A 23351-nucleotide genomic window follows, 5' to 3' on the forward strand; every position below is an offset into this window, starting at 1 on the left:
GGGCAGCTTTTCCAGAGCTGGCACTATAGCACTGTTCCTGGCACCCCTCTTGCCTTTTCCCTGTCCATAATTGTGGGGGCTGGGGTGTCACTTTCCTGGAGGGTTGGGCTCTGGAGGTGAATGTGGTGGGATGCCCTGCTGATGAAGGGAGGAGACATTGCTGTGGGGTACTAAATAGAATACAGTTGGCTGGTTTCCCCTCTATCAGAATGTGATCCAGACCTCTGCGTGGAGAAGATCCTGGGTTTCAGGCTGTTTATAGCAGGCAAAGACCTTTATGGTTTCAAGAAAACGAGGGGACTGGATGCGGTCTTATGTCCCCATGCAGTGCGAATGGCAGTCTGGGCCCAGTGAGTGCCTGCCTATCCGTTGTCGTCGCTTCCACCACTTCCCCGTCCCAGCCACCTTAAGGGGCCGCTCCGCAGTTGGGCCTGGGAGCGGAGGACAATCTCCGTACTCCGCCCCGGGCCGCCCCTGCGTGGCCATGACGTCCCCTCGGCCCCGCCTGCTTTGTGTGGTGACGCGAATGGCCACGCCCCCGCAGTGACGTCACCGGACCGGTTCCCTCTCCCGGGAACGGCGGCGGATGCGCGACTCACCCCCTCCCCTTTTCAAGGTTCTCCCCTCCCCGGTGGCTGCTGCTGCCCGACCTTCTGCAAGCCGATGGCCCAAGTCCCGGGCGCGGGCTAACGTGCTTGGGTGCCCGGCCATGGGCTGTATCGGCTCTCGTTGCCCGGCGGGTCAGGGTAAGAGGCGGAGGCAGGGCATGGGTTGGGGCGTCGGGGCTGCGGCTGCCTGGTGCGCGGGCTGCGGGTGGTGGGGGCCTTGAGGAGGGGGCCGGTGTCGGGAGAGGGAGGAGCCTGCATAAGGGAGGCGGGCCAGGCAAGAGGAGGGAGCGGGCCCGAGCGGGGAAGGGGCTAAACCGACTTGGATTCGCTCCCATGGCCTTCCTGCTCCTGGGCTCTGCAGGGTAGACTCGTATATTTCTGCCTGGATTCCCACCACCGAGGGTGGCAGGAGGCTCATGGCCTGGGGAAGGGCTAAACCCTCTGCAGCTCATGGCGACTGGCCTTGTCCTCCCACGTACACTCACCTCCTCTACCTACACCTCTTCTCTCGCTGTCCTGGGAGTAGCTTTATGCTGAGAACCTGCCTCTCCCAGCTGTGTCCCAACCCTCTTCAGCCTGCAAACGCTGGCCAAGAACCTACCGGAGAGTTTTTCATTAAACCTTACTCTGCACTTCAGTCAGCTTGTTGATGAAGAGGACTGAGGCCCCACTTGGGGCACCTGTGAGCACCTGATCACCTCTCACCTCTTACAACACTTAGTTCCCTTACCCTACTTCCAACAGCAACAAAAAATCACCCTACCCTGTGGAGGGAAACAGGAGCCCAGAGGGAGTCCATCAGGGCTTCCTTTCCACGACTGCTGACCCTTGCTTGGGCCTTGGTTCCCATGGATGGTGCATGCTGGGGCCTGGCCTTAGTCCTATGAGTCTGAGGTTGGCCAGCTACTTTATTCCAGTGTCATGGAGTTTTCCAAGCCTAAAGCCAGGCAGGAACTTGTGACATTGAGGGCTGGATTTGGAATGTGTCCTGAGCTTTCAGGGCAGGTGGTCGGTCGGTCACACAGGTCTTAGTGTGGTTGATATTTGAGGTTCTTTGTAGCTAAGACGCTAGCTGAGATTTGTATTTTCCTTGGGTTCCCATGAGGGATTCTGGGACTTGTAGTCCTAACTACAAGTAGTCCAAAAAAGTCCTCATGGCTTTTGAAGCTGAGAAGCAGCAGGCTGCTCTGATCCCTCTGGCCCTGCTAAAGCTTGGAGTATAGGAAGTCATTCCCTCCTGTAGTCAGGGGAGAGTTTGGCTGACCTCAGGACTGGCCTCAAGAGCCCTGATTAGGTACCAGCTGGGGGCCAAGGATGGCCTGTAACCTTGTGTCTTCCTTCTGGTTGGTAGCATTTCTGGGGACCACCAGCTGGCTGAGGCTCAGGGACAGAGACGGCTGCTCCAGCTAAAGGTCAGTTGTGATACACATTGCCTGTTGGCGCTGTCTAGGGGACGGGCCTCAGCTCTCTGAGCTCCACAGAGCTTGGCTGGGCCCCTGGCACTCCCACCTCCTCAAAGCCATGAGGCAGGAGTGTTCTCCTTATGTGACTAGGCACAGGTTCCAAGTGGGGAGGGGACTGGCTCAGCATCCGGAACCAAAATAGGAATAGAACTGGGAGCTGAGCCTGGAGCAGTTCTGGGCTTTTGGTTCTCTGCATCAACAAAGCCAGCATGCCTATGATTTCTGTGCTGGGTAAAATGTTTCTGTGGCAGCGTGAAGGGCCTGGAGGACGATGGACTTGTCAAACAAGTCGCAGAGGTGAGACCAGGGCCCGTAGATATGATCTGGGAGGTGATGGGAAGCTGAGGAGTAGGGTGCTCAGGTGGCAAGAGGAAAATTACTCTGGCTTAGAGCTGAAACAGGAACAACCAGGCTGGGGCTAGACTGGTCATCAGGAAAAAAGCCTTAGAGGACTGGGGTGAAAGTCAGAAGAAAATCATGGGTTTACAGAAAACAAGAGTAAAGAGCTGCATACCAGCTGAGGCTGGCAAGAGGAAAGAACCAAGAGAAGGAAGGCAGAAAGCCTAAAAGGGTCCAAGGTAGTGTTGGGGAGGGGGCAGTGTTCGGGAGGGGGATGGTGTTGGCAGGGGAAGAATGAGGTGTGTTTTCCTAGAGAAATGGGCAGGCTGAGAAACCAGAAAAGATTCAGAATTTATCAAAGTTTAGGTTTCATCCCTAAGGTGTTGATGGCAAAATATATTCAGAGGACCCCAGGGACACAAAGCTCAGGGCTGTGGGATAGGGGCTTTTAGAGTGTGGAGAGCACCAGGTGGTTGCTGATATTCTGGGAGATGGGGAAGGGGGTGAGGAGGAATGATAGGGCAACACCGGATGAAAAAGGGGATCTTGGCACAAGTTGGGAGCGCAGCTGAACAGCCTTTCCCCCACCCCTCAGTGGCCTCGGACCCCGCGTGGGCTGTGGAGTGGATTGAACTTCCTCGGGGCCTCTCTCTGTCTTCCTTGGGATCTGCTCGGACCCTCCGAGGCTGGAGCCGGTCCTCTCGCCCTTCCTCCGTGGACAGCCAGGACTTGCCAGAGGTGCTGGGCCCCTGGTGCTGGTAGGGGGAAGGGGGGCAGCATCCACATGAAAGAGATCTGTATTCTCCACCCCCGCCTCGCCAGCTTGTTTCTGGCTCCCTTTGCCTGTGAGCGGAGGCGCGCTATCCGGCCGGCAGTAAGGCCGCCCCCGCGCGGGTCTGCTCCTCTTGGCGCGGTGCCAGTTGCAGGCGGGCTGCTAACGCCTTCCGCGCTGACGTCAGCGCATCCCGGGCCGTATCCTGGGAGACCCTGTTGCATGGTGATGGGTTGCCAGGGAGACATACACCTTTTCTCTGGGCCTGGGCCGCAGCTGCGCGGAGCGCTGGCACGGATGGCGGCTGGGGGGAGTGAAGGGAGGGAGGGAGAGCGAGCCAGGAAACACCCAGCAGGTGCTCCTCCCTCCAGGCCTGGCCAGAGGCTACCGGCGCCACCCTGGGGGCCCTGTCAGCCAGGTACCGAAGGGGAGGGACAGAGGGTGGTCCTGACATCAAGGGGCCGGTGGAACCCCTCTTGGGCGTGGAACATGATGGAGGAGAGCTAGGCAATGCCTGGGAGGGGGCGTGTGCTTCCTACTTCATTTCTTGAGGGAAACGTTTGCCAGCGCTTGCTAGGGAGCAGTGAGTGAGATGCAGGGTAGAGGTAGGAACCCAGGTGAATCAAGACTCAGGCCCTGCCATCTGGAGATCCCTCAGGAGAGATGCAAGGGCAATGCTGGGGTGGGGGTGGGGTCGAAGAAGACAGAGTTAACTGGACTGGAAACATAACAGGAGGTAGCACTGGAGTCAGGCCTTAAATGTTAGGGAGCATTTTGTTGGGCAAGGATGGCATTCTTAGTCCAAGGGGAAAGCTGGGTTTCTTTGCTTGGAGGCAGGAGGGCAGCTTGCTGACAGGGAAGGTGGAGAAGTGGAGTTTTACTGGGGAGAGGAGATCAGTGGTGGATTTCAAGCAGGCCTGGAAGGAGGCAGGGGCCTCACAGAGTGGGTTCCTTCAGTGCCTGACTGTGAGCTTGCACTTCATTGAACAGTAGAGGAGGAGTCCGAAAGAGATTTTTAAATAGGAACCTGTTGTGTCTAGTTGCACTCCAGGAAAATTGTTTACATTTATACCTTGCCTTGTTCATTCAGCCTGTCTATTTTAAGAGATTGCTCTCTACCAGGCACTGTGCTAAACACTGAGGTGCAGCAGTGACCAAAGGAGACTGAATTCCTCCAAGAGCTAAAGAACAATGAGGGAGACCCATAATGAAACACACAAAATAGACCATAATTACATACATGGGGTACATTGATAGAGGATGCTGACTTTTTACAGACTACAGAGGGAGGGTGGACAGTAGGGTGGTCAGGAAGGCTCCTCTGAGGGAGTGATATTTTAACCAAGACCAAAAGATGAGAAAGAGCCAGCCAGACACAAAAAGGGGCGAGAAGAACACTTACACAACTTACTAGGCTGAGAAAATAGCACAGAGTTGAAGGAGCTTGGGAGACCACCACTTGTGCTAATCCGGGCAAGGGGTTTGAGGACTTGAGGAAGACCAGTGGCAGTGGGAGTAGGACGGGTAAGGGTTGTATTAGAGGCAGTCTGGAGGTGGAATCATTAGGTCTTTAAAACAGATAAGTAAAACTTAGGGGAGAGAGTCGATGGTAATGCTGAGGTTTGGGGCTAGGTTGAATGGGTGAATGGTGGAGTGGTGCAAAGTAAGGAAGTCTGGAAGCAGGGCCAGATATGTTGGAGAAGATGTTGGGTTTGGTTTTGATTCTGCTGAGTGTGTGGCCCTGGTAGGCTCTAGAAACAGCTAGAATGTGGGTCTGAAGACTGAACGGTGGAGAGGAGCAAAAAGGAGGGGACCTGGATACTGTATCCTTCTCCTTTCTCTTTTTTTCAAAGACCCTACTCCATGGTTCTTTACTTCCTGACCTGCCTCCTTCCCTTCTGGGAGTTGGGAAGGTGGAGGGTTAGCTACAGTTCTGCTCCTTTGGGCCTGCCCGAGTCTCTGTTGCTCCCCGGGAGGACATAGTTGTTGGTACTTTCTTCTTGTCTTCTTATATATCCCAGCAGCCATTGGGACACATGCTGCCCCGGTATCTCTTCCCAGCTCCCATTTTTCCTTGATGCCTTGGGTGGGGGTATGGGAGGACACTGCTGTCAGAGGAGCACTTACCTTCTGATGCTGTCACCCAAGGTGAATGTTGGAGACACAGTCGCGATGCTGCCCAAGTCCCGGAGAGCCCTAACTATTCAGGAGATCGCTGCGTTGGCCAGATCCTCCCTGCATGGTATGCACCCCTTCCCAGGCCTCTGGCCATTTGGCCCTCCCTTTTGCACACGTCCTTAGGTACTTTATCCTGTGAGTTCTTTCTGGGATCTCCCTTTTTCAGGTGAATCCCAGCCCCCTCCTCCACCCAAGGCACCTGTGGATCTTAACTACCACCACCTTTCCACTTCCCTCTCAAATGCTCCCTGGTCCATGCTCTTACCAGGCTTCCTGATTCTGCCCCACCTCCAGGTATTTCCCAGGTGGTGAAGGACCACGTGACCAAGCCCACCGCCATGGCTCAGGGCCGAGTGGCTCACCTCATTGAGTGGAAGGGCTGGAGCAAGCCAAGTGACTCGCCTGCTGCCCTGGAATCAGCCTTTTCTTCCTATTCAGATCTCAGCGAGGGTGAACAAGAGGCTCGCTTTGCAGCAGGTGAGTAACAGAAAGGGGTTCGGCCATGCATTTTTCATAGGGATGCTCTTTCTCATCTACTCAGGCCTGATGTGGGGATTGGAGTCTTTCCACAGCCCTGAGTCGTCCCTCTCCTGTCTCTAAGCTGAGCCTTAATCTTAGCCCACCTTCTCTGCTAATGGATTCCATGTCCTCCCCAATAGGAGTGGCTGAGCAATTTGCCATTGCAGAAGCCAAGCTCCGGGCATGGTCTTCAGTGGATGGCGAGGACTCCACCGATGAATCCTATGATGAGGACTTTGCTGGGGGAACTGACTCAGGTGAGGGACATCCCATGCTAGTGCTGCCAGCTGGGGTGGAACTGCCTGATAGGTCCTGTGATTCAGAGCTCAGCCTTCAGAAGGGGAGAGGAGAGGGACGGACTCTGTCCAGGCAGTCCTGGACATTCCAGGGCCAGGAGGGCTGTTCGTGCTCTTGGGTGGGCAGTCAGCAAGTGGAAGTGGAGTAGTTCTTTTCCCATAGGTCCTGAGCCTTCTCAGTCTGTCTGTGAAGTTGTGTCTTGCAGTCCTCAAACAAAAAACTCAGAGACCTCACCAACACTTTATGTACTACTACGTCTCTGGGAGAGTCTGCTGTGCCTTACCTCTGAAAGTCCTCTTGAGGCAGCCTCAGTCCTGATGTGGCAGCACAGATGAGGTACAGTGCAGCAACACAGCATCTCATTGGGCTGTGGCCCCAGGCAAACAGGAAGGCTTGCTGGACCGCCCATAGGGCTGCTGGCTCCAGCTCAGTAGGATCCTCACTTTCTAGCTGAGACCTGCTGGTGGGCCTTTCTCTGGGCCAGTGCTTGCAGAGGGGACTCCGTGGGGCTGTGTAGCTGTGCACAGCCCTTCTTTATTCTGCCAGTCTCTGGGCCACATGGCTGACTTTCTCTGTAGCTTCTGGGCTCAAGCCTCCCAGGCCACTATCCCCCCACCCACCTCTTTGCCTTTGAAGATTGCCTTCACCTGCCTCTACCCCTCCAGCTAATAAGTTCTCCAAGGTGGGCAGTACATTAGAGCAGATTAGAGACTGTTGCTGTGCTCCAAAGGGGAGTGATTTGGATGACTGAGACCAAGACAGACCCGAATCACAGCATTTTTGTTTGATTGAGTTCCAGTCCTGCTTTGATCCCTGGTATAATGATAATTAACATTTATCCAAGGTCACTACTAGCCCATGTGGAATCTTTGTGCAAATTAGAGAAAGGCACCCCTTTCTCTGGTGGGCGCAGGCCCATGCCAGGGCGTGCTGCTTGGTGAGCAGAGTGTGGGCTGAATTTCAGCTCTCACTGCCTGGACAGGCTCCCCTTGTGCAGTGAACAATCTGTATGATCGTGTATGGTATCACTGCATTTATTGCTTTCTTACTGTATGCCAGACTCTTGTTCTCTCAACAACCCCCAAAGATAAGGTATATTAGAATCTCCAATTCATCACAAAGGAAATTGAGGCACCAAGAGGTTAAGTGACTTGCCCAAAGTTCTCCAGCTCCTGCCCACCATCCCCAGAAACTGTGCTGAGGGTAGAGTGGAGAAAATTTGGCTTCCAGGTTGGTCAGTTGAGCTGGGGCTAGCAGGGATATCTTTTCTCTCCCCCAACAGACATGGCTGGGCAGCTGCCCCTGGGACCCCACCTCCAAGACCTCTTCACTGGCCACCGATTTTCCCGGTCTATGCGCCAGGGCTCTGTGGAGCCTGAGAGCGACTGCTCGCAGACCGTGTCCCCAGAGACCCTGTGCTCTAGTCTTTGCAGCCTAGAGGATGGGTTGCTGGGCTCCCCAGCCCGCCTGGCCTCTCAGCTGCTGGGCGAAGAGCTGCTCCTTGCCAAACTGCCCCCCAGCCGGGAAAGTGCCTTCCGCAGCCTGGGCCCACTGGAGGCCCAGGACTCACTCTACAACTCACCTCTCACGGAGTCCTGCCTTTCCCCCGCTGAGGAGGAGCCAGCTCCCTGCGAGGACAGCCAGTCGCTCTGCCTACCACTGGTGGGCAGTTGGCAACAGCAGCGGCAAGCCTCTGACGTGGCTTCTTCTGGGGTGGTGTCCTTAGACGAGGATGAAGTGGAGCCGGAGGAACAGTAACCCAATTTATGCCTGGTGGTGGCATGTGTCCCCTGGCTGCTGCTGGGGGCAGAGCCTCTGTGCCCAAGTGTGGGCATGGGGCTTCCAGCAGAGCTCCAAAGCCTAGAGGGCTCCTGGGAGCACTCACTCCTCATTGTGTGTTTTGCATGAAAGTGTCTGGAGAGGAGGCAGGGGCCAGGCTGGGGGCGCATGTCCTGCCCCCACTCCTGGGGTTTGCCGGGGGTTGCCCGGGGCCCCTGGGGCATGGCTACAGCTGTGGCAGACAGTGATGTTCATGTTCTTAAATCAAAAAACGCCACATACATATTTCCTCCTCAGATGACGTGAACCCCTGAGGGGACGGTTGTGACTGGGCTGTGTGGGATAGAGCAGGAGGAAGCCCGGCCTCCCCCTGCCTCTCTCCTCTCTGCTTCTCTCCTCACCTCCAAGTCCACATGCAGTGCTTGATAGATCACCCCCACCCAGGGAGCCTAAGGATTGAGCTGTCCCCCAGGGCCCCTTCTCCCAGCTGGGCTCGTGCTGTGCTTCACCTCTTCTTCATCATCTCTAAACCACCTTCTTTTTCCTAAAGAAAGAGGGGTTTTGTATGTTCTTTCAGCTGGATCTTCTCGGAGGCATTGGAATGATGAAAGTATGTACCCTCCATCCTTTTCCTGGCTGCCCTGAAGGGGTCTGGGTCCTTCCCCAGCCCCGTGTAGTATGTGTGGGCACGGGCCTGGCGGCTCCCAGGCCATCAGGCCGCTGCATTCACGGAGTTCTTTAGGGTGGAATTGGAAGAAGGGGACAGCTGTGGTTGCTACAGAGCCAGTGACTTCAATGTTCTTCCAGAGAGGGCCACCAGGGGGCCACACTGGTGGCCAGGTAGTTGTCTGCTGATGCCTGAGCAGGGTAGGAATTGTGCCAAGTGGTGACAGTCATGAGGGAGTGTCTCTCCTTGGGGAGGAAAAGAGAGTAGTGCCTTTCTTGGCTGAAGGAGAGGCCAAGGCTACAGAACTGGGGGCCTCTCTCCCAGCCATGGTGTTGATGAACAAGCAGTGGGGGCCACTGCAGATCCTGCATTCCAGATCCTCTGGAGTTTTCTGGCTGGGGGGTGGGGGGCTGCAGCTTTCGGGCCTTGTAGGGTTCGCAGGTAAGAGAGCCCAAGGTAAGAACAAGAGCTGATGGGCACAGGCATTCTATATATAAGTGGCTCAGTAGGTGTTTATTTTGTTCTATTTAAGAATTTGTTTTATTAAATTAATATAAAAATCTTTGTAAATCTCTATATACATCTGGTCATTGGAGGTTCCAGTATAAACCCATCTCAGTTCTCCCCCTTTCTCCCACAAAGGGGTGGCAGGGGTTAAGCGACCCCACCCTCATCCTGCCAGGGCAGTGCTGGTCTTCCTGCCCTTGGGACACTTGTTGCAGGTGGGCACTGGGTCAGATTCCAGGCAGAAGAAACCATGAAAAGCTGGTACCCCCAGTCTGGAAGGGAGGCTGGGTCTCCAGCCTTCAGGTACAGCTGCCTACTTTCCCAAGGCAGAAAGAACAGGAGAGCTGGAGGATCTGGGCTGACAGCTAAGGCCACCACCATCCCAGGCCACCCGCTGAGGGGTTCACTGGCACTTGTCGTCGCTGTCAGAAGGGCTGCCTTCCCGGGGGAGGCTGTGGTGGGAACGGGGACCCCAGAGTGCATGCACCTCAGTGGTTTCTGTGTCACTGCTGCTGGTGGCACTGTCACGGAAGCTGGCGAGGGGTGGCCGGACTTTCACACCCTGTGCTGTGACAGAGCCCTCGATAGCCTTCCGGAGCTGGAAAGGTGAGAGGGTCAGATGTGTGGACTCGGAGCCCCTGCTCAGACTCCTCCCCAGCACTTCCCCCAAACGAGCTGCACGTAAGTCTCCATGCCTTTTTGGAAGTTGAAGTGGCTTTGATGGCCACTGTCATCTCACCTCCTTCAGGGTGACTATTCCAATGAGTCTGCCAATACTGGTGACATAAGCATGGTCCACTCCCAGCAGTGAGAAGATGGTGTGAGTCTGAAGGGTGGTGAGAAAATACATTGGACTTTATGCATGAGGATAAGGTGTTGGGAATGGGGGAATGGAAGGGTTATCACAGATGGTGGGGGCAGGACCACCAGAGGGAAAGAATAAAGAGAATGTACAACCAGTCCTCAGAAACTTTATAGTGGGAATCTTTATGTTGCTTATGCTGATGAAGAAATGGACAAAGGAAGGATTCTGTGTCCCATGTTAGAAAGGAGGATGGAGGAGAGAACAACTGTTCAAATATGACATCTAATGATTGGGCACCTGGCTCGGTTTTTCTCATATTAGTGTTTAATTTTAGCACTGTCTAGAGAAGTATGATACCTATTCTATAGGACAGTCATTTCAGTGGTGAAATGACTTGCTCGGATCAGTAAGAAGTAGCCCCAGGCTACTTTTCTTCATGCATTCTAGTCCTGGATATATCTAGGAGGGAGGGTCCGCATGCCCCTTTAGGGAAACTGGCCTTGAATCTCACCCTACCTTAGGGGCTGACACATGCTTCCCCGTTTGCCTTCAGCTGGCTGGCCAGTTAAGGTAATCCCTTCACCTTGGCTCCAGCCCCCTAACATGGGCCTGCAGCACTCTGTCGCTCATGCAGTTTGCCTTTTCCAGGGATGGAAGCATCCCAGGTCCTGTTGAGATGTAGTTTGCAGTCCAGAGGACAACTCCCCCTTCCTGCCTATGTTTTTCTTACTTTGGGCCCTCCCCCAAGCTTTCAGATGTAATCACCAAGGGTTCAGAAATTGTCAGCCAGCTCCCCTTGTACTCTAAATGGATTTTCTTGCGCCAGATGTCTTGAAAAACATTACTGACTCAGCAGTTCCTGGAATTTTTGGCCTATCATTTATCACACTGTTTTGAGTTTACTTGTAAGCCTCCTGGCTTAATGTTTGAATCAAAATGGACATTAATATTCCCAGCTTCTTAAGTACTAGTTACTCAGAAGTCACTGTACTTGTTTTAACACTTAAAATTTTTTTCTTACACAGTTGCTGAATTCCTTAGGAAAGGACTTCCATAACTTTCCTAACTTTCTCCTTCTAAGGCATGACAGTACTTACAAAAGGAGCTAGAAGTTCAGTTTTAGCATAAGCTTTTCTGTGCTTCTTTAATACCTATGTCAAAACTGTCCTGTGGTTAGCAAGTTCCTACCTCATATCTAACTTGAATCCTACGTGCTACAAGTTATCTTTAATTTTCTCATCTGACTTTGGAGGGAAACATCTTTATTATAAGATTTCCTGTTTTAATAATCCCTTGGCCTTGTCTTACTGTTTAATAATGCCTCTCATCTTCTCCCAAGGATCTTATGAAATCATTCCCCTGGATTTTCTATTCTCCATAATCCTAATCAGAGTGAGCTGGCAGGGTACATGCCTTTTACGTTTGTAAACTACTTGCCCTGGGTGGTCACCAAGCCTCACTGATCTACTTTCTGAATATCCTGGTCATTCGCCCCAACTTTCTCATCATTCTCACCAGGACAGGGCTGTGACATCCTAAGGGGTTCTGCTTTCCATCTCCCTTCCAATTTGGCTCTTCCACCCTTTCAGCTTTCTCCAACTTGAGTTAGAGCCTGGACTCCCCAGAATGGCTCATAAGGCCTTTTCCAAGCTCACCTGTCTTTCCGGCCTCAGATTATACCAGGCACCCTAGCTTCCAGCCTCACATATCACTCATCCTTTTATGAAAACATCGATGTCTTCCATACTTCAGCCTTTCCCTCATTACACCATCTTTTAAAGTCCCCGATTGTTTGCCCATCAGTATAACTAGCGGCAGCAGCAGTAGTAATTCCTAACGTATATTGAATACTTACTATGATTCAGGTACTGTTTTAAGTGCTTCACATGTATCGACTCCTTTAATCCTCAGAAAACCCTATGATGTAGGTACTACGATCCCCATTTTACAGATGAGGAAAGTGAAGCACACAGAGGCTAAGAAATCTCATAAGGGTACACAGCTAGCTAACACATGGCAGAGTGAGGATTTGGGTTCAGCCAGTCTGGCCTAATGCTGCCACTCTAGCTTCCCCTACCTCCACCCACTGTTTCTCTGTCGGTGGCCTCTGAATGAATGAGGTACTTAGCTGGTACAGTGATCTCCAGTTGCACAGGTTCCTAAATAGTCTCCAGTGTATTCTCTCTCTCCTCTGAATGTTCCCCTCCTGAACTTAATTGGGCTACTACTTATTGACTCCTCAGGCCTACAAGGACATTTTGAATTCTAATCTTTTATGTTCTTATCGCTTCTAGTTCTTTGTACTTTTGTTCGTCGGTTCCTCAAAGGCTTCTTCTTTTCCTCTGATTTTTAAGTTTGTAACAAACAACTACTTTGTTCTTTTTCATTTTAATTTAGTTAGACACCAGGGAGCTCGTTGGAGAGCCTGCATTTCTTGAGCTTGGGAACAGTGAATTGACAGGGGGAGGGACAGCATGGCCCAGTGAAAGAATCCTGGGACTGAGGCCAGGACATCTGGGCCCTGCGCCTGACTCTGCTATACTGACTCAGGCAAGTGACCTCCTCACTGCCTCAGTTTCCCCATGTATTAAACCGGTTAAATCCACAGGCTTCTGGGTCAGACCATCTTGGATTCTAGGCCTGGTTCTGCTACTTATTAGTTGTGTGACCTTGGTCAACTTGCTTAACCTTGCTGAATTTCAATGTCCTCATTTATAAAAACTGGAATGTCGCAATATCTAATAGTGTGGTTGTGAGGATTAAATTAAACATGTGAAGAGCTTAGCCCAGTGCCTGGCACACGGCAAGCACTACAAAAATGTCAGCGTTATTATCATCATCTTTATGCAATGTTTGAGGACTAAGTAAGATGATGGAAAAGCTTTAGAGATCTTAGGAGGAAAGGCTTTAAATAAAAGCCAAATATATTATTTTCAGGTCTCTTTCCTTTTTTCCTTGCAACTGAACTGCCGTTCCCCACTCACTTTGATCTGAGGTCTTTTACCCAAAGGCTTATAAGTTCCTTTATTAACTTTTTGCTTTTTTTTCCTTGGTTTCTTTTTTTGTCCCCTGTCCTTCCTCCCAGGCCCCTGCTTGCTCTCACTGGGCTGGCTCTTAGGCACAACTTGCGTTTAAGCTAGCAGTTCAAGCTACAGACCTTGGGAGTGCTCCCTAACTGCCGCCCCTATGCCTCAGAGGTTTGTACATTAAATCTAACAATTTAGCTAAAACACCCCTTGCTTTCTGCCCTAGCAGCCTGCTGGGTGTGCCTGCAATCACCTGCCTTTACTTAGAAGCCTGCAGGTACCCAGCCAGTGATGTCACAGTCCCATTATGGGGAGGCAGTCCTCCACAGAGAGCCCCTGCCCTCCTCTAGTGTCAGCCTCACCCAAAACCAATCTGTCTGCACTCAGGTTTTCTCCCCATTTCTGTAGGCCATTTTGCCCTTCTGCTGAGCTATCTTCCTTCCTATGTCCTTACCAGTTTTCCTTTGACCTACATTAAGTCAGTCTTTCTGGGGTCTGACATTCCAAGCCCCCTGCCGGGCGTTTCTCATCTTTGTTTATCTCTTCTCTGCAGTGTCCCCACCCCTACTTGGATGTTTGTTAGCTTGTTTATTAGATTTTCTTATCCTGCCTGTTTCTCACCCATTTTGTTCAGCATGGGCGTATCAGCCTTGTTGGGTGCTGGCAGCCTCCTGCCTAGCTCTGACCCTGGCCTGGCCTTCTGGCTTCCACCCAGCTTGAGCCCTGTCTTTGTTTGCTGCTTTGGTCCAGAGTTCCCTGGGGGCAGGGCTGAGAAGAGGAAAAATAATGCCTGACCCCACCACAGGCAGGAAGAGGCTAAGGGGACCTGGCTTTTGGTCTCTCATCGTTTGAACTAATGTGTTTGAAAAACATGTCAGCACAGAGCCCACTCTCTACTGTCCCCTTTTCCCTCACTGGCTTGAGTCCAAACTTGTGGGAGGACCTAGATCCTCACCCCGTGCTCCTGAAATCCCAGGCCAGTCCCTGGTTGCTGGCCCTACCTTGTGCAAAGAAGTCCTCTCCACCAGCTGGAAGGGGGCAGGGTCTATTTTGCAGTCACTGAAGTTGACAGGTTCATCTAGTTGCTGCTCCTCCCACTCCAGAATCTGAGGGTACGAGACTAGGAGGGTTAGGAAGAAGGTGCCAATAGTGGCTCTTACCTCCCCGAGAGCTGGCCTTGGGAGTGCTCCCCAACTGCCGCCCCTATGCCTCAGAGGTTTGCACCTTTTTCCTACCCCATGGTCCCTCCCTTGGGAACAGCAGCCAAGATGATGACTGAACACACCCTGAAAGAAACAGGGTCCAGAGTCCAGTCACACCTTACCTCCTCAGGGGTCATCTCATTTTCCAGGTCTGAGTCACTCTGGAAGAGAGGAAGGGAGGCTGGCAGCTGGGGCTGGGGAAAGGGGGTGTGCCCCCCACACACTGGGGGAAGTTTACCACCTAGACTTGGCCTGCCCTGTCTAGTGCTCCTGAGCTGCAGAAGAAAGTGGGCACTTACCGCCAGGGAGATTCGGACCCGCTTCAGCTTGCGTTTGTCACATGATTCTGACTTCTCCAATTTTGTTCGAGCCGAACAGGAGAGAAGAGGAATTGATGTTATAAGGAGGAGGAAAGTGAAAGGAGTAGTGGAGCCCGGGAGGAAGGGCACACTACAGGGACAGAGCTGACATCTAGAAGGGCAGAAGGGCAGGGAGAATGGAGACAGGCACTGCAAGGCTAGTGGAGAGGTGATCACAGCATCAGAGAGCGAGCGAGCTAGAAAGAAGCTAGATGGAGAGGCTCTAGCCACTCACCTCTGAAGCAGCCTTGGGGGGTGGACTGCCACAGAAGAGGCTCCTGAGGGCAATGCCAGCCTGTTCCACATTCCCTGTGTTTCCAGACAAAAGGCCCCCAGGCATTTTCATCTTTGGAGAAGAATGGAGGGCAAGGGGAGAGGCGTCCTTGTTCCACCCCTGGCCCATCCAGGCAGCCTCTTAGCTGGGATGAGCCCCAGCCAAAAGGTATGCAGGACCCTTGTGTGGTCTCAGGGGCTGGGCTCTGGCTCTGTTGGAGGATGAAGGGAGGCGCTAGTGGGAGCTGGGCTCACCTGGGGGACTCTCCCCAAGGCTCATGGAGTTGCTGGGCCCCCTCTTGAGAGCAGGCTTCAGGGGCTTGTGAGTATCCCCCTGGGCTGCAGGGAAGCCCGAGTCCTCTGCGTTCACCTGCATAAGCAGGAAGGGGCTGGTGAGGCGGTGGCCCCAGACTAACCCTAGGTTGCCTTCCTGATCAGTCTACACAATGACATTTAGGAGGAAGTCTGTGTGGCTGTGGGGCTTTCCCCTCACCTGGAAGCGGACTGAGGTCTCAGGGCTGGGGGGACTCTCCTGATCGGGTGGTGGAGTGATCTGGGCTGCTCGACACGCCTGCATGTGCTGCCGCCTGCGGGCTGGGCTCAGCTGGGCCCCCAGCAGTGCTACCACCTGTGAGCGCTCAATGGAGCCCAGGAGGATCATGGATTCTGGACAGAGCATGTGGAAGGACTCAGGAGCCGAGGGTAAGGCCCTTCTCCCCCTCCCCTGGCCTCTTCTCACACTCAGGACTGGGGAATTGGACACAGGCCACACACCAGAGGGAAAGCTCCTGACTGACTGGCAAATGCTGGCCATGCCCTTTGGGACCAAGGAGACTGGTCAGGAGCTCTTGTTCCCTCCCCTTTCCTGAGTAATGACCCTGGAACACATCCATAGCACCTGGGCCCCATCCTGGTCTCACCAGGGGACTCTACTAGGGCCAACATGCGGCCCTTGGTCCTGTGTAGTGCCAACCGCAGGTCTCGGAAGGTGCAGCTGAGGGCCACATGGGGAACATCTCGAACCATGATGTCTTCTACTCGCACCCGGTACTGCCTGGGGGCAGAGAGGCACTTGACTTGTGGTCAGTATGGGGAGAGTTGCCCAGAGCACTTCTATCACAGGGCCATAACACGACCCCAGAGCCCAGGGGGATAAGAGCTAAGGGGCAAGGAGTACTCCCCGCCTTTATTCAGATCAGGTGAGGCCAGCCACAGCTCCCCCAGGGTGTGGATAAGGGCTGCTCTGGCCAGGAAGAGCAAGGTGGCTGGTCTTCCAGCTTCACTGGCCAAGGACCTTGCTGGAAGAGGGTGTGAGGGGGGTCCTAGGATGCCTTCTACCCTTCATCCACATCCCCCTTGTCACCCGGCCCTCCGGCCCTCCGTACTGGTGGCGGCCCCAGCCCAGCTCAGGCAGATAAGGTAGTTTCTTGATTCGGATGATGCTGTCATAGAGCGAGGGCTGTAGGCTCTGGGCAACAGCGTTGGCCAGGATGACAGCGATCATGACGGGCAGGATGTGGGCGATCTGTCCTGTGAGCTCGAACACGATTACAGCTGTGGACACTGTGTGTGTCACTGCTCCTGCCAGCGCAGCCGCCCCTGAGGATAGCCACCTTTAGTCTCCTCAGGGTGCCCAGGCCCCAGACAACCCTCCCTACCCGCGGACAATCCTGTGGGGGCCCTCAGGGCCACCCAATACAGTTCTGGGATTGGGCTTCTGCGTCGTGGTAAAGCCTAGTTTCTGCCAGCAGGGGGCACCAGAGCCCCAGACCCTGTGGCCCCACCAGGGGTTTTCCAGGACAGATAGGGACCCGGAGCGCTCACCCACTACTGCATAGCCCCCAGGCACAATCCGGTAGGTGCTGCTGTCCGTGTGAATCCCATCTGGGAACCAGGCGGCCATGCTTTCACCCACCAGACGCCCAAATGCTGCTCCTTCAGGGAGGGAGTTGGGAAGAGAAACAGGTAGTGGAGGGGGAGGGTGGGGGCACTAGAAAGAGAGAGGGTCAGAGGGTGGGGGGAGGGGCCAGTGGGTCATTCAGTGCAGGGGACAGCCCTGTAGGGGTAGGGGGTGGGACTGGGGCTGTACCAAAACCCACTCCCAGGCAGGGCGTGGCCAGAAGGTGAGAGGGGTGCAGGCTGGGAGAAAAGGCAGATGAGGACTCACCAATGACAAAGACAGGCATGAAGGCCCCACAAGGCACTGGGATGGTGGTGGCCAATGCAGACATCCAGAACTGCAGGCAGGAGGCAGTTGAAAGTTAGCGGTGCTGCCTGGCTTTAGGCAGCCCCCAGCTCCACCCCGAGGAGCCTACTTTTCTTATCAGGTAATAAATGTCCCAGCTATCCCAAAGTTCTCCAAAGGTGAAGGGATAGGGAAGGACTTGAGAACCACATGGCTTGGGTTCAAATCCTCACTGTGCCACTAGCTGTGTGACCTTGAGCCAATTACTTAACCTCTTTGTGTCTCGACTTCTCACCTTTAAAACGGGGGTACTAATAGTACCTTTCCATAGCACTGTTGTAAGGCTCAAAGAAGTTAATATGTGGAAAGTGCTGAGAACAATGCCGGGCACTTAGTGAGCCTTTGTAAGCTTTAGATTCACATCTGTAAGGAGCCCCACCTTCATCAGAATGAAGATGACCAGGGTGAGGAAGACGTTGGCACGTGGAGGGCTCCAGGCCTGTGACGTTCCAGGCGGCTCTAGCTCCTCCACCAGGCCCTGGCGGACCCACGTCCGATTGTCAAACAGGGTGACCAGTGTCTCTTTCTGTGAGAGCTATAGGTGAACAGTGTCTCAGGCTGGGAACAGACAGATGAGGGGAGGGGCGCATAGGAGAGCAAAGGCTGTTGGCTTTAGAAGGGATGCATCCCAAGCAAAAGCACAAGTTCCTGTTCTGCCTGGGGTTACCTGTCCGGCCATGAACTGTCCCAAGCCAGGGGGGAAGGTCAGAGTGGAGATGAGCAGAGTCACCAGAGCCGGGAAGAGCAGGCGTCTAGAGATATAGGTTTCACAGCATCAAACATGGGTGGTGCACTTACTAGAGACTGGTGAGAGGCTGGGTGCCCTCACATACCTCAGGGCTGAGGTCACAGCAGAGCCTTGGCTCTTACATAAAAACACACAGTGCTGAGAGTAGGTCCCCTTTGCTATTCATGATACGATGGCCCCAAGAGGGATGGCCATCTGGGGTTATTATGAGCCCAAACGACTTTCTGTTGGCTCCTGACTCCCTAAATCGGTGGCAGTGGCATAAAGTCCATCCCCCCAGCCCTCTCCTGGACACCTCTGAACTCTGTCTTCTCCCTCTGTGCTCAGGAGCCCCAGCTGAAGGGCGCATTGTGTGAAAGTGAGGAAAAGTTTCTGCCTCTGTTTCTCTATAGTAATAGAGAAAAAAAGTAACTTAGAATAAAAGTCAGTGTTAGGGAAAGCTGGGACCACTTAGGTGCCATAGGGAGCAGGTTCAGTTGGCTGCCCTTTCCCTGAAGGACGTTAGTCCCAAACAGGTCTCCCCACTCCTAATCCTCAGGGTCACAACTGAGAGAGTTGTGCTCAGAGATTTAAAAAAAAAAAAAAACAACAAACTCACCCATCTCCATGCTTCACTGGAGGAAACTAAAGGCTCTCCATGAAGCACTGCTATGTGGGCCAGACCAAGGGCCTAAGGCAGCCTTAGTCTTTGATCCACAATGCCCTCTGCCACTGACTAAAAATTCAAAAGTGCCAATTTTCAGGGAGTCCACATAAGAGCCAAAGTGTTTGATCTGCCTGGAAAACGCCATTGGCTGATTTTCCCAAATGAATGCCTGTTTTTAACTGGGTCACTATATGCCATCACACCTGCCACTGCCTCCACCCCCAACCCCCTGTCATGCTCACACAACCCAAAGTGGGCTAGAGAGGAGCCCAGAGCCAACTGACTTCTTCATAAGGAAGCGGTTGATGGTTTTCTGCTTCCGTATCACCTGGACAATCTTCCTGTTCAGGTAGACAAAGAGTGCGCCCCCGAAGCCACTGGCAATACTGGAGAGGAAAGAGGCAGCAGGTAAAAGGTGGTCTTCCCTCTTTTACCTCCTCCTCTCCAACATGCCTCAGATCCCTCAGCTCCTCACCCAATGACAGCAAAGGCTGGAAGCTCTTGGAGGTCAAAAGGAAAGTCCAGCCGGAACCGGGTTTTGAAGAGAGCGGTGATGGTCTCTGGAGGGAATGCAGAGTAGCAGAGGGAGGCAGGTGTAGTGTCAAGGGCCCCACCTGAGCCATCTTAGGGGCTCCCCACACCCTGTAAGTGCCCCCCACCTTCATCACGGTTCCAAACCGCCAAGACCCGGAAGATGAAGGCACTAAAGGTGGCAGCAAAGAAGCCCCGCCAGTAGTTCCGCACTGCGAAGAAGGTGGAAGTGACCTCAATACTGAACAAGACACCTGCAAGGGGGCAGGCAGAATACCACCTGAGGCCTTGGCCTGGCCTCAAGACTCAGACCCAGACGACAGAGGCAAAGTAGGCGAGGCCAATGGCAGGGCTAGGGGGCTGGACAGACTGCCTACCTCCAATAGGTGCTGCAAAGCAGCAGCCCACTCCTACAGCACAGGCAGCAGCCAGCATCTCTGTGTTCCGGGATTCGTTCTGGCAAGAGTGGTAGAAAGGGTAGTCAGCATGGCTCAGCAGCCCACATCTCTCCTCTGCCTTCTCCCAGGGTCCCCCTTACCTCATAGATGCCCCCAAAGAGGGAGAGGAACTTGCTGAGCAGGGCGGCACACATGCTTGCTATATGCACAAAAGGGCCCTGGGGGGTGGGGGCAGATGGTGAGTGGGAAGGGGCACACCCTGACCCTGACCTGCCTTCTTCCTCATTTCCCCATTATTCCCCAACCTGCAGTTACCTCTTTGCCAAGAGGCATCCCGCTGCCTAGGGCACAGGTCAGCCCAATGACCTTCGCTACAAAGGTCTTGAGGGTGAGGTATTCCTTTAGCACCACACCCCGCAAGATAGTCTTCATCTCGGGAATGCCAGATCCTGGAGAGGTACAGTCCCAGGAGAGTCATTTGATGTGCCCATTTCAGAGGTCCCACCTCTGTTCAACCCTCCTCTCCTACAGTACCGACAGCCTGAGGAGCCAGGATCTGTGTGAATCCAGCTGAGAAAGTGATGAGGACAACAGGATAGGTGACCCAGGCCAGGTACTGGAGCAAGAGGCTGGTGTTTAGACCCCGGGACATCCACTGTTGAGCTGTGGGGAGAGGATGTGCTGCTGGACCCCTGATGTGCATACCCTCATGTGTACACCCAGTATGCTGGGACATACTGACATGACGGGCTGTCCCAGAGAATATCGTACAGAATCCTATACAAGGGGCAGGGAGGGGGCCCTAGAGGGTCTTCACTGGGACAGAGATCACTGAAGATGAGAGGGTCAGTTGGAGAGGGGAGGCAAGAAGTTGTGGCCTATGTGAGTGTCAGTGATTACGTCTGAAGATGGATACTCAGGCTGGCCAAGTAGCCAAGATACTTGGACAAGTGTGGCATGGAGGAAGCAGGTTGGTGCTTCCCGGCCCTCCCGCCGCCAGCCCTTGTCCTCACCCTGAAGACAGGCAGCGATGGCATAGTCCATGGCCCAGCTGACCAGTGCCATAAGGAGCCCCAGCAGGACAAGGAAGATCCAGTCTTCACCAACCCTGGACACTAGGAACTTATGACAGCGTATGGAACAGACTGGGAGCAGGGAAGGGAAAAATGGGAAGGCTGGCACCAAAGTGCTCCTACCCTTGACCCTCCCAACGTCCAATGGGCAGCTCTAATGGCCTCTGTCCCCCTCAGCACAGCACATCTAGATCCCCTGCCCCAACCCAGGTCTCACTGCGGCACGGGGCACAACGACTCTGTCCATATTCCAGGAGCTCTGGGGGAGCCCGAGGGGAAAGCGGACTCCTCCAAGGATCGGGCCCTCCCAGGCGGATCCGAGCAGCTTCTTCTTTGGCAAAGGCCCCAAGGTCCTGGGTATACCGGCCATACATCTGAGCAGTGGGGAAGATGGGGGTTAGCAGACGTGTGTGGGCTGAGTGGGGATGCAGGGAGGGCTCCTGGGGCCTCAGTTCCCCTTCTCCTATCCCCCACATTATATACCCCTCCTTGAACCCAGTTCCCACTTTGGCTTGGTATGTGGGAACAATGCACATTGTAGACTGTGGGGGCTGTCCTGGCTGAAGTGATGGGGACAGCCAAGGTACAGGGACACAGCTGTGGGGGTGGCAGAATAATCAGTCCTCTTCTCACAGGCCCCGGGGGAGAGGGGAGCACTGAGGAGGAGTGGGAGGGAAGGCCTCAGAGGAGGAAAGATGGAAAAACCTAAGGCAGTCAGAAAGTGGGAGGAGGGAAGGTCAGAGAATAAGGGATGGTCAAGGGCGTATGGGTAACAATAAGGGCCTCAAGGAGCTGGGGGCAGCTGAATTGGGCCTAGAAGCAGGCGGGGCTCCAATCCTTATCACGTTCCTCCTGGGCTTCTGGCCTGTGACCGACTCAGCTGCACCCCTCCCACCCACCCTAATCCCCTTGTCCCCATTCTCCACCCCCACCCTCTACCAGCTTGCTAGCCCAGCTGGGAGTAGAAAGTCTCTCTGGGTAGGTTAAGAGAGTGTGGTGGCCTCAGCCCACTCTGGAACTGCACTGAGTCCAGTGGTGGGTTGGGAGATAGCAGAAGCTGATAGCTGGGCTGTGACTGGATGCTGGGGTGATGGGACGGGAGAGTCTCTGAGCCATGGCTAGACCTGCCAAGCTGGGCGTGTGTTGGGGGGTGGGGAGGAGTAGATTCCGGCTGCCACCCGCAGAGCTTCTGGACACAAAGGGCTCCTGTTGGGGTTGGGGGAGGAAGATAGAGACAGAGAGAATGATAAAGCAAGGAAAGAGAGGAGAGGGAGCCAGTGAGAAAAGAGGGGGAAAAAGAGAGGCCAGGGGAAGGAGCAGAGAAGAGAAAGGGGAAGAAGGGAGGAGGAAGGGAGAGAAAGAAAATAGAGTATAAAGAGGCAGATACAGTGTCAGAGTGGGAGGTGAGCCTGTGAGAGAAAGACAAAGGGATCGAAAGGAGAAGTGGGAGAGACTGGAGCAGTGAGTGCCTGGGAGAGAGTTTGACCCTGAGAACTCATTCCAGAGGTAGAGACCAGGCGCAGGAGATGAAGATGTGGCTGATGCGAGACACCATTTCAGGGCCAGGTGCCTGGCTTCCTTGACCAATGCCCCATTCTCAGCTTGTGACGGTCAGACACCTCTCACCCTATGTGAAGGCCTGCCCCTCTACCCTCTACCCTCGCTTCACCCCAACCCATGCCACCTCTCTCTGTCATCTTGTTTCTTCCAGTCACTCCCTCTCTTAACTGGGCACCTCCCAGCCTCAATTATAGCCTGGGGGCCCCCTCCTCCTGGAGAGGTTCCCTCCCAGCCTCCTTCCTGGGCAAATTCCAGAACCAGCTGTTAAAAAGGAGCCACAGGGCTCACTCCCTTCCCTAGAGTTTGGGTCTTCCACCGGTGATACAGGAAGGGGCAAAAGGCAAGGCTTTTCAAACACTAGGTTACAGTGCTGGCCATGAGTCAGCTCAGAGCCCAGGACCCCTGCTTCTAATGAGGTCAAGGGATATCCCTGGCATGGGTGGGGGCTAGATACTCAGAGTGAGCATGGACAAAGGTCCCAATTTCCACACCCATTCCTGCTTGACCCATACTCACTAAAGCTCCTGTTCTCCAGGGTGGCAGGTCACTTTTGTTCTAGGGAATACACTGAGAGGTTCCTGCTAATGTTGGGTTGCCAGCCTGCAGGGATAGGGGCTGGGGCTGGGTTTGGGTCTGACCATCTTCCTATATACACGCTCTTGTTTCTATGTCTAGCACAGTTAAATGCACTTACTGGGAACAGAGGGAAAGTCCTGGGTGGTGGAGATAGTGTAGAAAGTTCAATGGTGTGAGCGGTTCTGGGTAGGGGTAGTGGGGTGCTGAGACGGGTTCAGGTGGTGAGCGGGACGAGCAAAGAAAATGTGGGTGGGAGAGGTAAAGGGAAGGACACTTGGCATAAGCACCTGATGTCCCTGTCCTCTGCAGGCCACCCCCCCCACCCCCGCCTCAGCCAGAAACCTGCATGCAGCTTTCCAACCATTAGCCCTCCAATCCCTCTGGCCCTTAAGCCTCAGTTTCCCCAGCTCAGAAGGCTGGGGAGGGTAAGGGTAGGCCCCCAGTCCTCGAGCTCCAGGGGTAACCAGGAGCAGCGGTCCCGGAGCGTACTCCTCAAGGATCGGCTCTGCTTCTCTTACCAGGGTCTGCTCGTACTGCAGCGCCCGCGGCTCCATCCCTTCCTCCGCCGCCGCGGTTGCGGCGGCCGCCATCTCCGCGCACAGCCCTCGGGCCTCCCGCTGCGGCTCGGGCTCCGGCCCGGACTCGGCTCCCGGCCCCCAGCGCCCGCGCGGGCAGCCGTCCTGTCCCCGCAGCCCCGGCGGCCGAGTGCAGAGAGCCTACGGTTCGAGTCCCGTCCTCGGCGGGCGGGCCGAGGGCGGAGCCCTCCCCGCTGCTCCGCCC

At 54.3% G+C, this 23351-nt stretch overlaps 2 protein-coding genes across 9 annotated transcripts; one reads left to right on the plus strand and one right to left on the minus strand.

The window, feature by feature from the left end:
• The first annotated feature begins 163 nt into the window (after positions 1 to 163).
• Positions 164 to 9192, plus strand: FAM131A (family with sequence similarity 131 member A). 5 transcript variants are annotated; one of them, XM_039850620.1, is made up of 7 exons: positions 164 to 746; positions 1960 to 2020; positions 3006 to 3148; positions 5331 to 5424; positions 5655 to 5837; positions 6020 to 6136; positions 7459 to 9192. In XM_039850620.1, the coding sequence occupies exons 4-7, from the start codon at positions 5355 to 5357 to the stop codon at positions 7932 to 7934; spliced, it is 846 nt and encodes a 281-aa protein (XP_039706554.1). In that variant the 5' UTR covers positions 164 to 746; positions 1960 to 2020; positions 3006 to 3148; positions 5331 to 5354; the 3' UTR covers positions 7935 to 9192. The 5 variants fall into 5 exon arrangements, with proteins under 5 accessions (XP_039706554.1, XP_039706553.1, XP_039706556.1 ...); XM_039850619.1 differs by lacking the exon at positions 1960 to 2020; XM_039850621.1 differs by lacking the exon at positions 164 to 746 and having other exon boundaries at positions 828 to 2020.
• On the minus strand, positions 9115 to 23316 carry CLCN2 (chloride voltage-gated channel 2). 4 transcript variants are annotated; one of them, XM_039850606.1, is made up of 24 exons: positions 23090 to 23315; positions 20653 to 20809; positions 20376 to 20507; positions 19897 to 20025; positions 19678 to 19811; positions 19503 to 19580; positions 19342 to 19420; positions 19093 to 19218; positions 18909 to 18993; positions 18718 to 18819; positions 17707 to 17791; positions 17419 to 17574; positions 16962 to 17031; positions 16619 to 16729; positions 16180 to 16393; positions 15715 to 15848; positions 15288 to 15460; positions 15050 to 15164; positions 14757 to 14830; positions 14462 to 14512; positions 14285 to 14323; positions 13962 to 14066; positions 9869 to 9955; positions 9115 to 9727 (listed from the first exon to the last, which is right to left on the minus strand). In XM_039850606.1, exons 1-24 carry the CDS (start codon positions 23159 to 23161, stop codon positions 9533 to 9535), a joined length of 2703 nt encoding a protein of 900 aa, XP_039706540.1. In that variant the 5' UTR covers positions 23162 to 23315; the 3' UTR covers positions 9115 to 9532. The 4 variants fall into 4 exon arrangements, 3 of the variants coding, with proteins under 3 accessions (XP_039706540.1, XP_039706539.1, XP_039706541.1); XM_039850605.1 differs by having other exon boundaries at positions 14462 to 14515; XM_039850607.1 differs by lacking the exon at positions 14462 to 14512.
• Between the last annotated feature and the right edge of the window lie 35 nt (positions 23317 to 23351).

This window comes from Pteropus medius, unplaced genomic scaffold (genome assembly GCF_902729225.1).
Source record: "Pteropus medius unplaced genomic scaffold, Ma_sr-lr_union100, whole genome shotgun sequence".
NCBI classification, from domain to species: Eukaryota; Metazoa; Chordata; class Mammalia; order Chiroptera; family Pteropodidae; genus Pteropus; species Pteropus medius.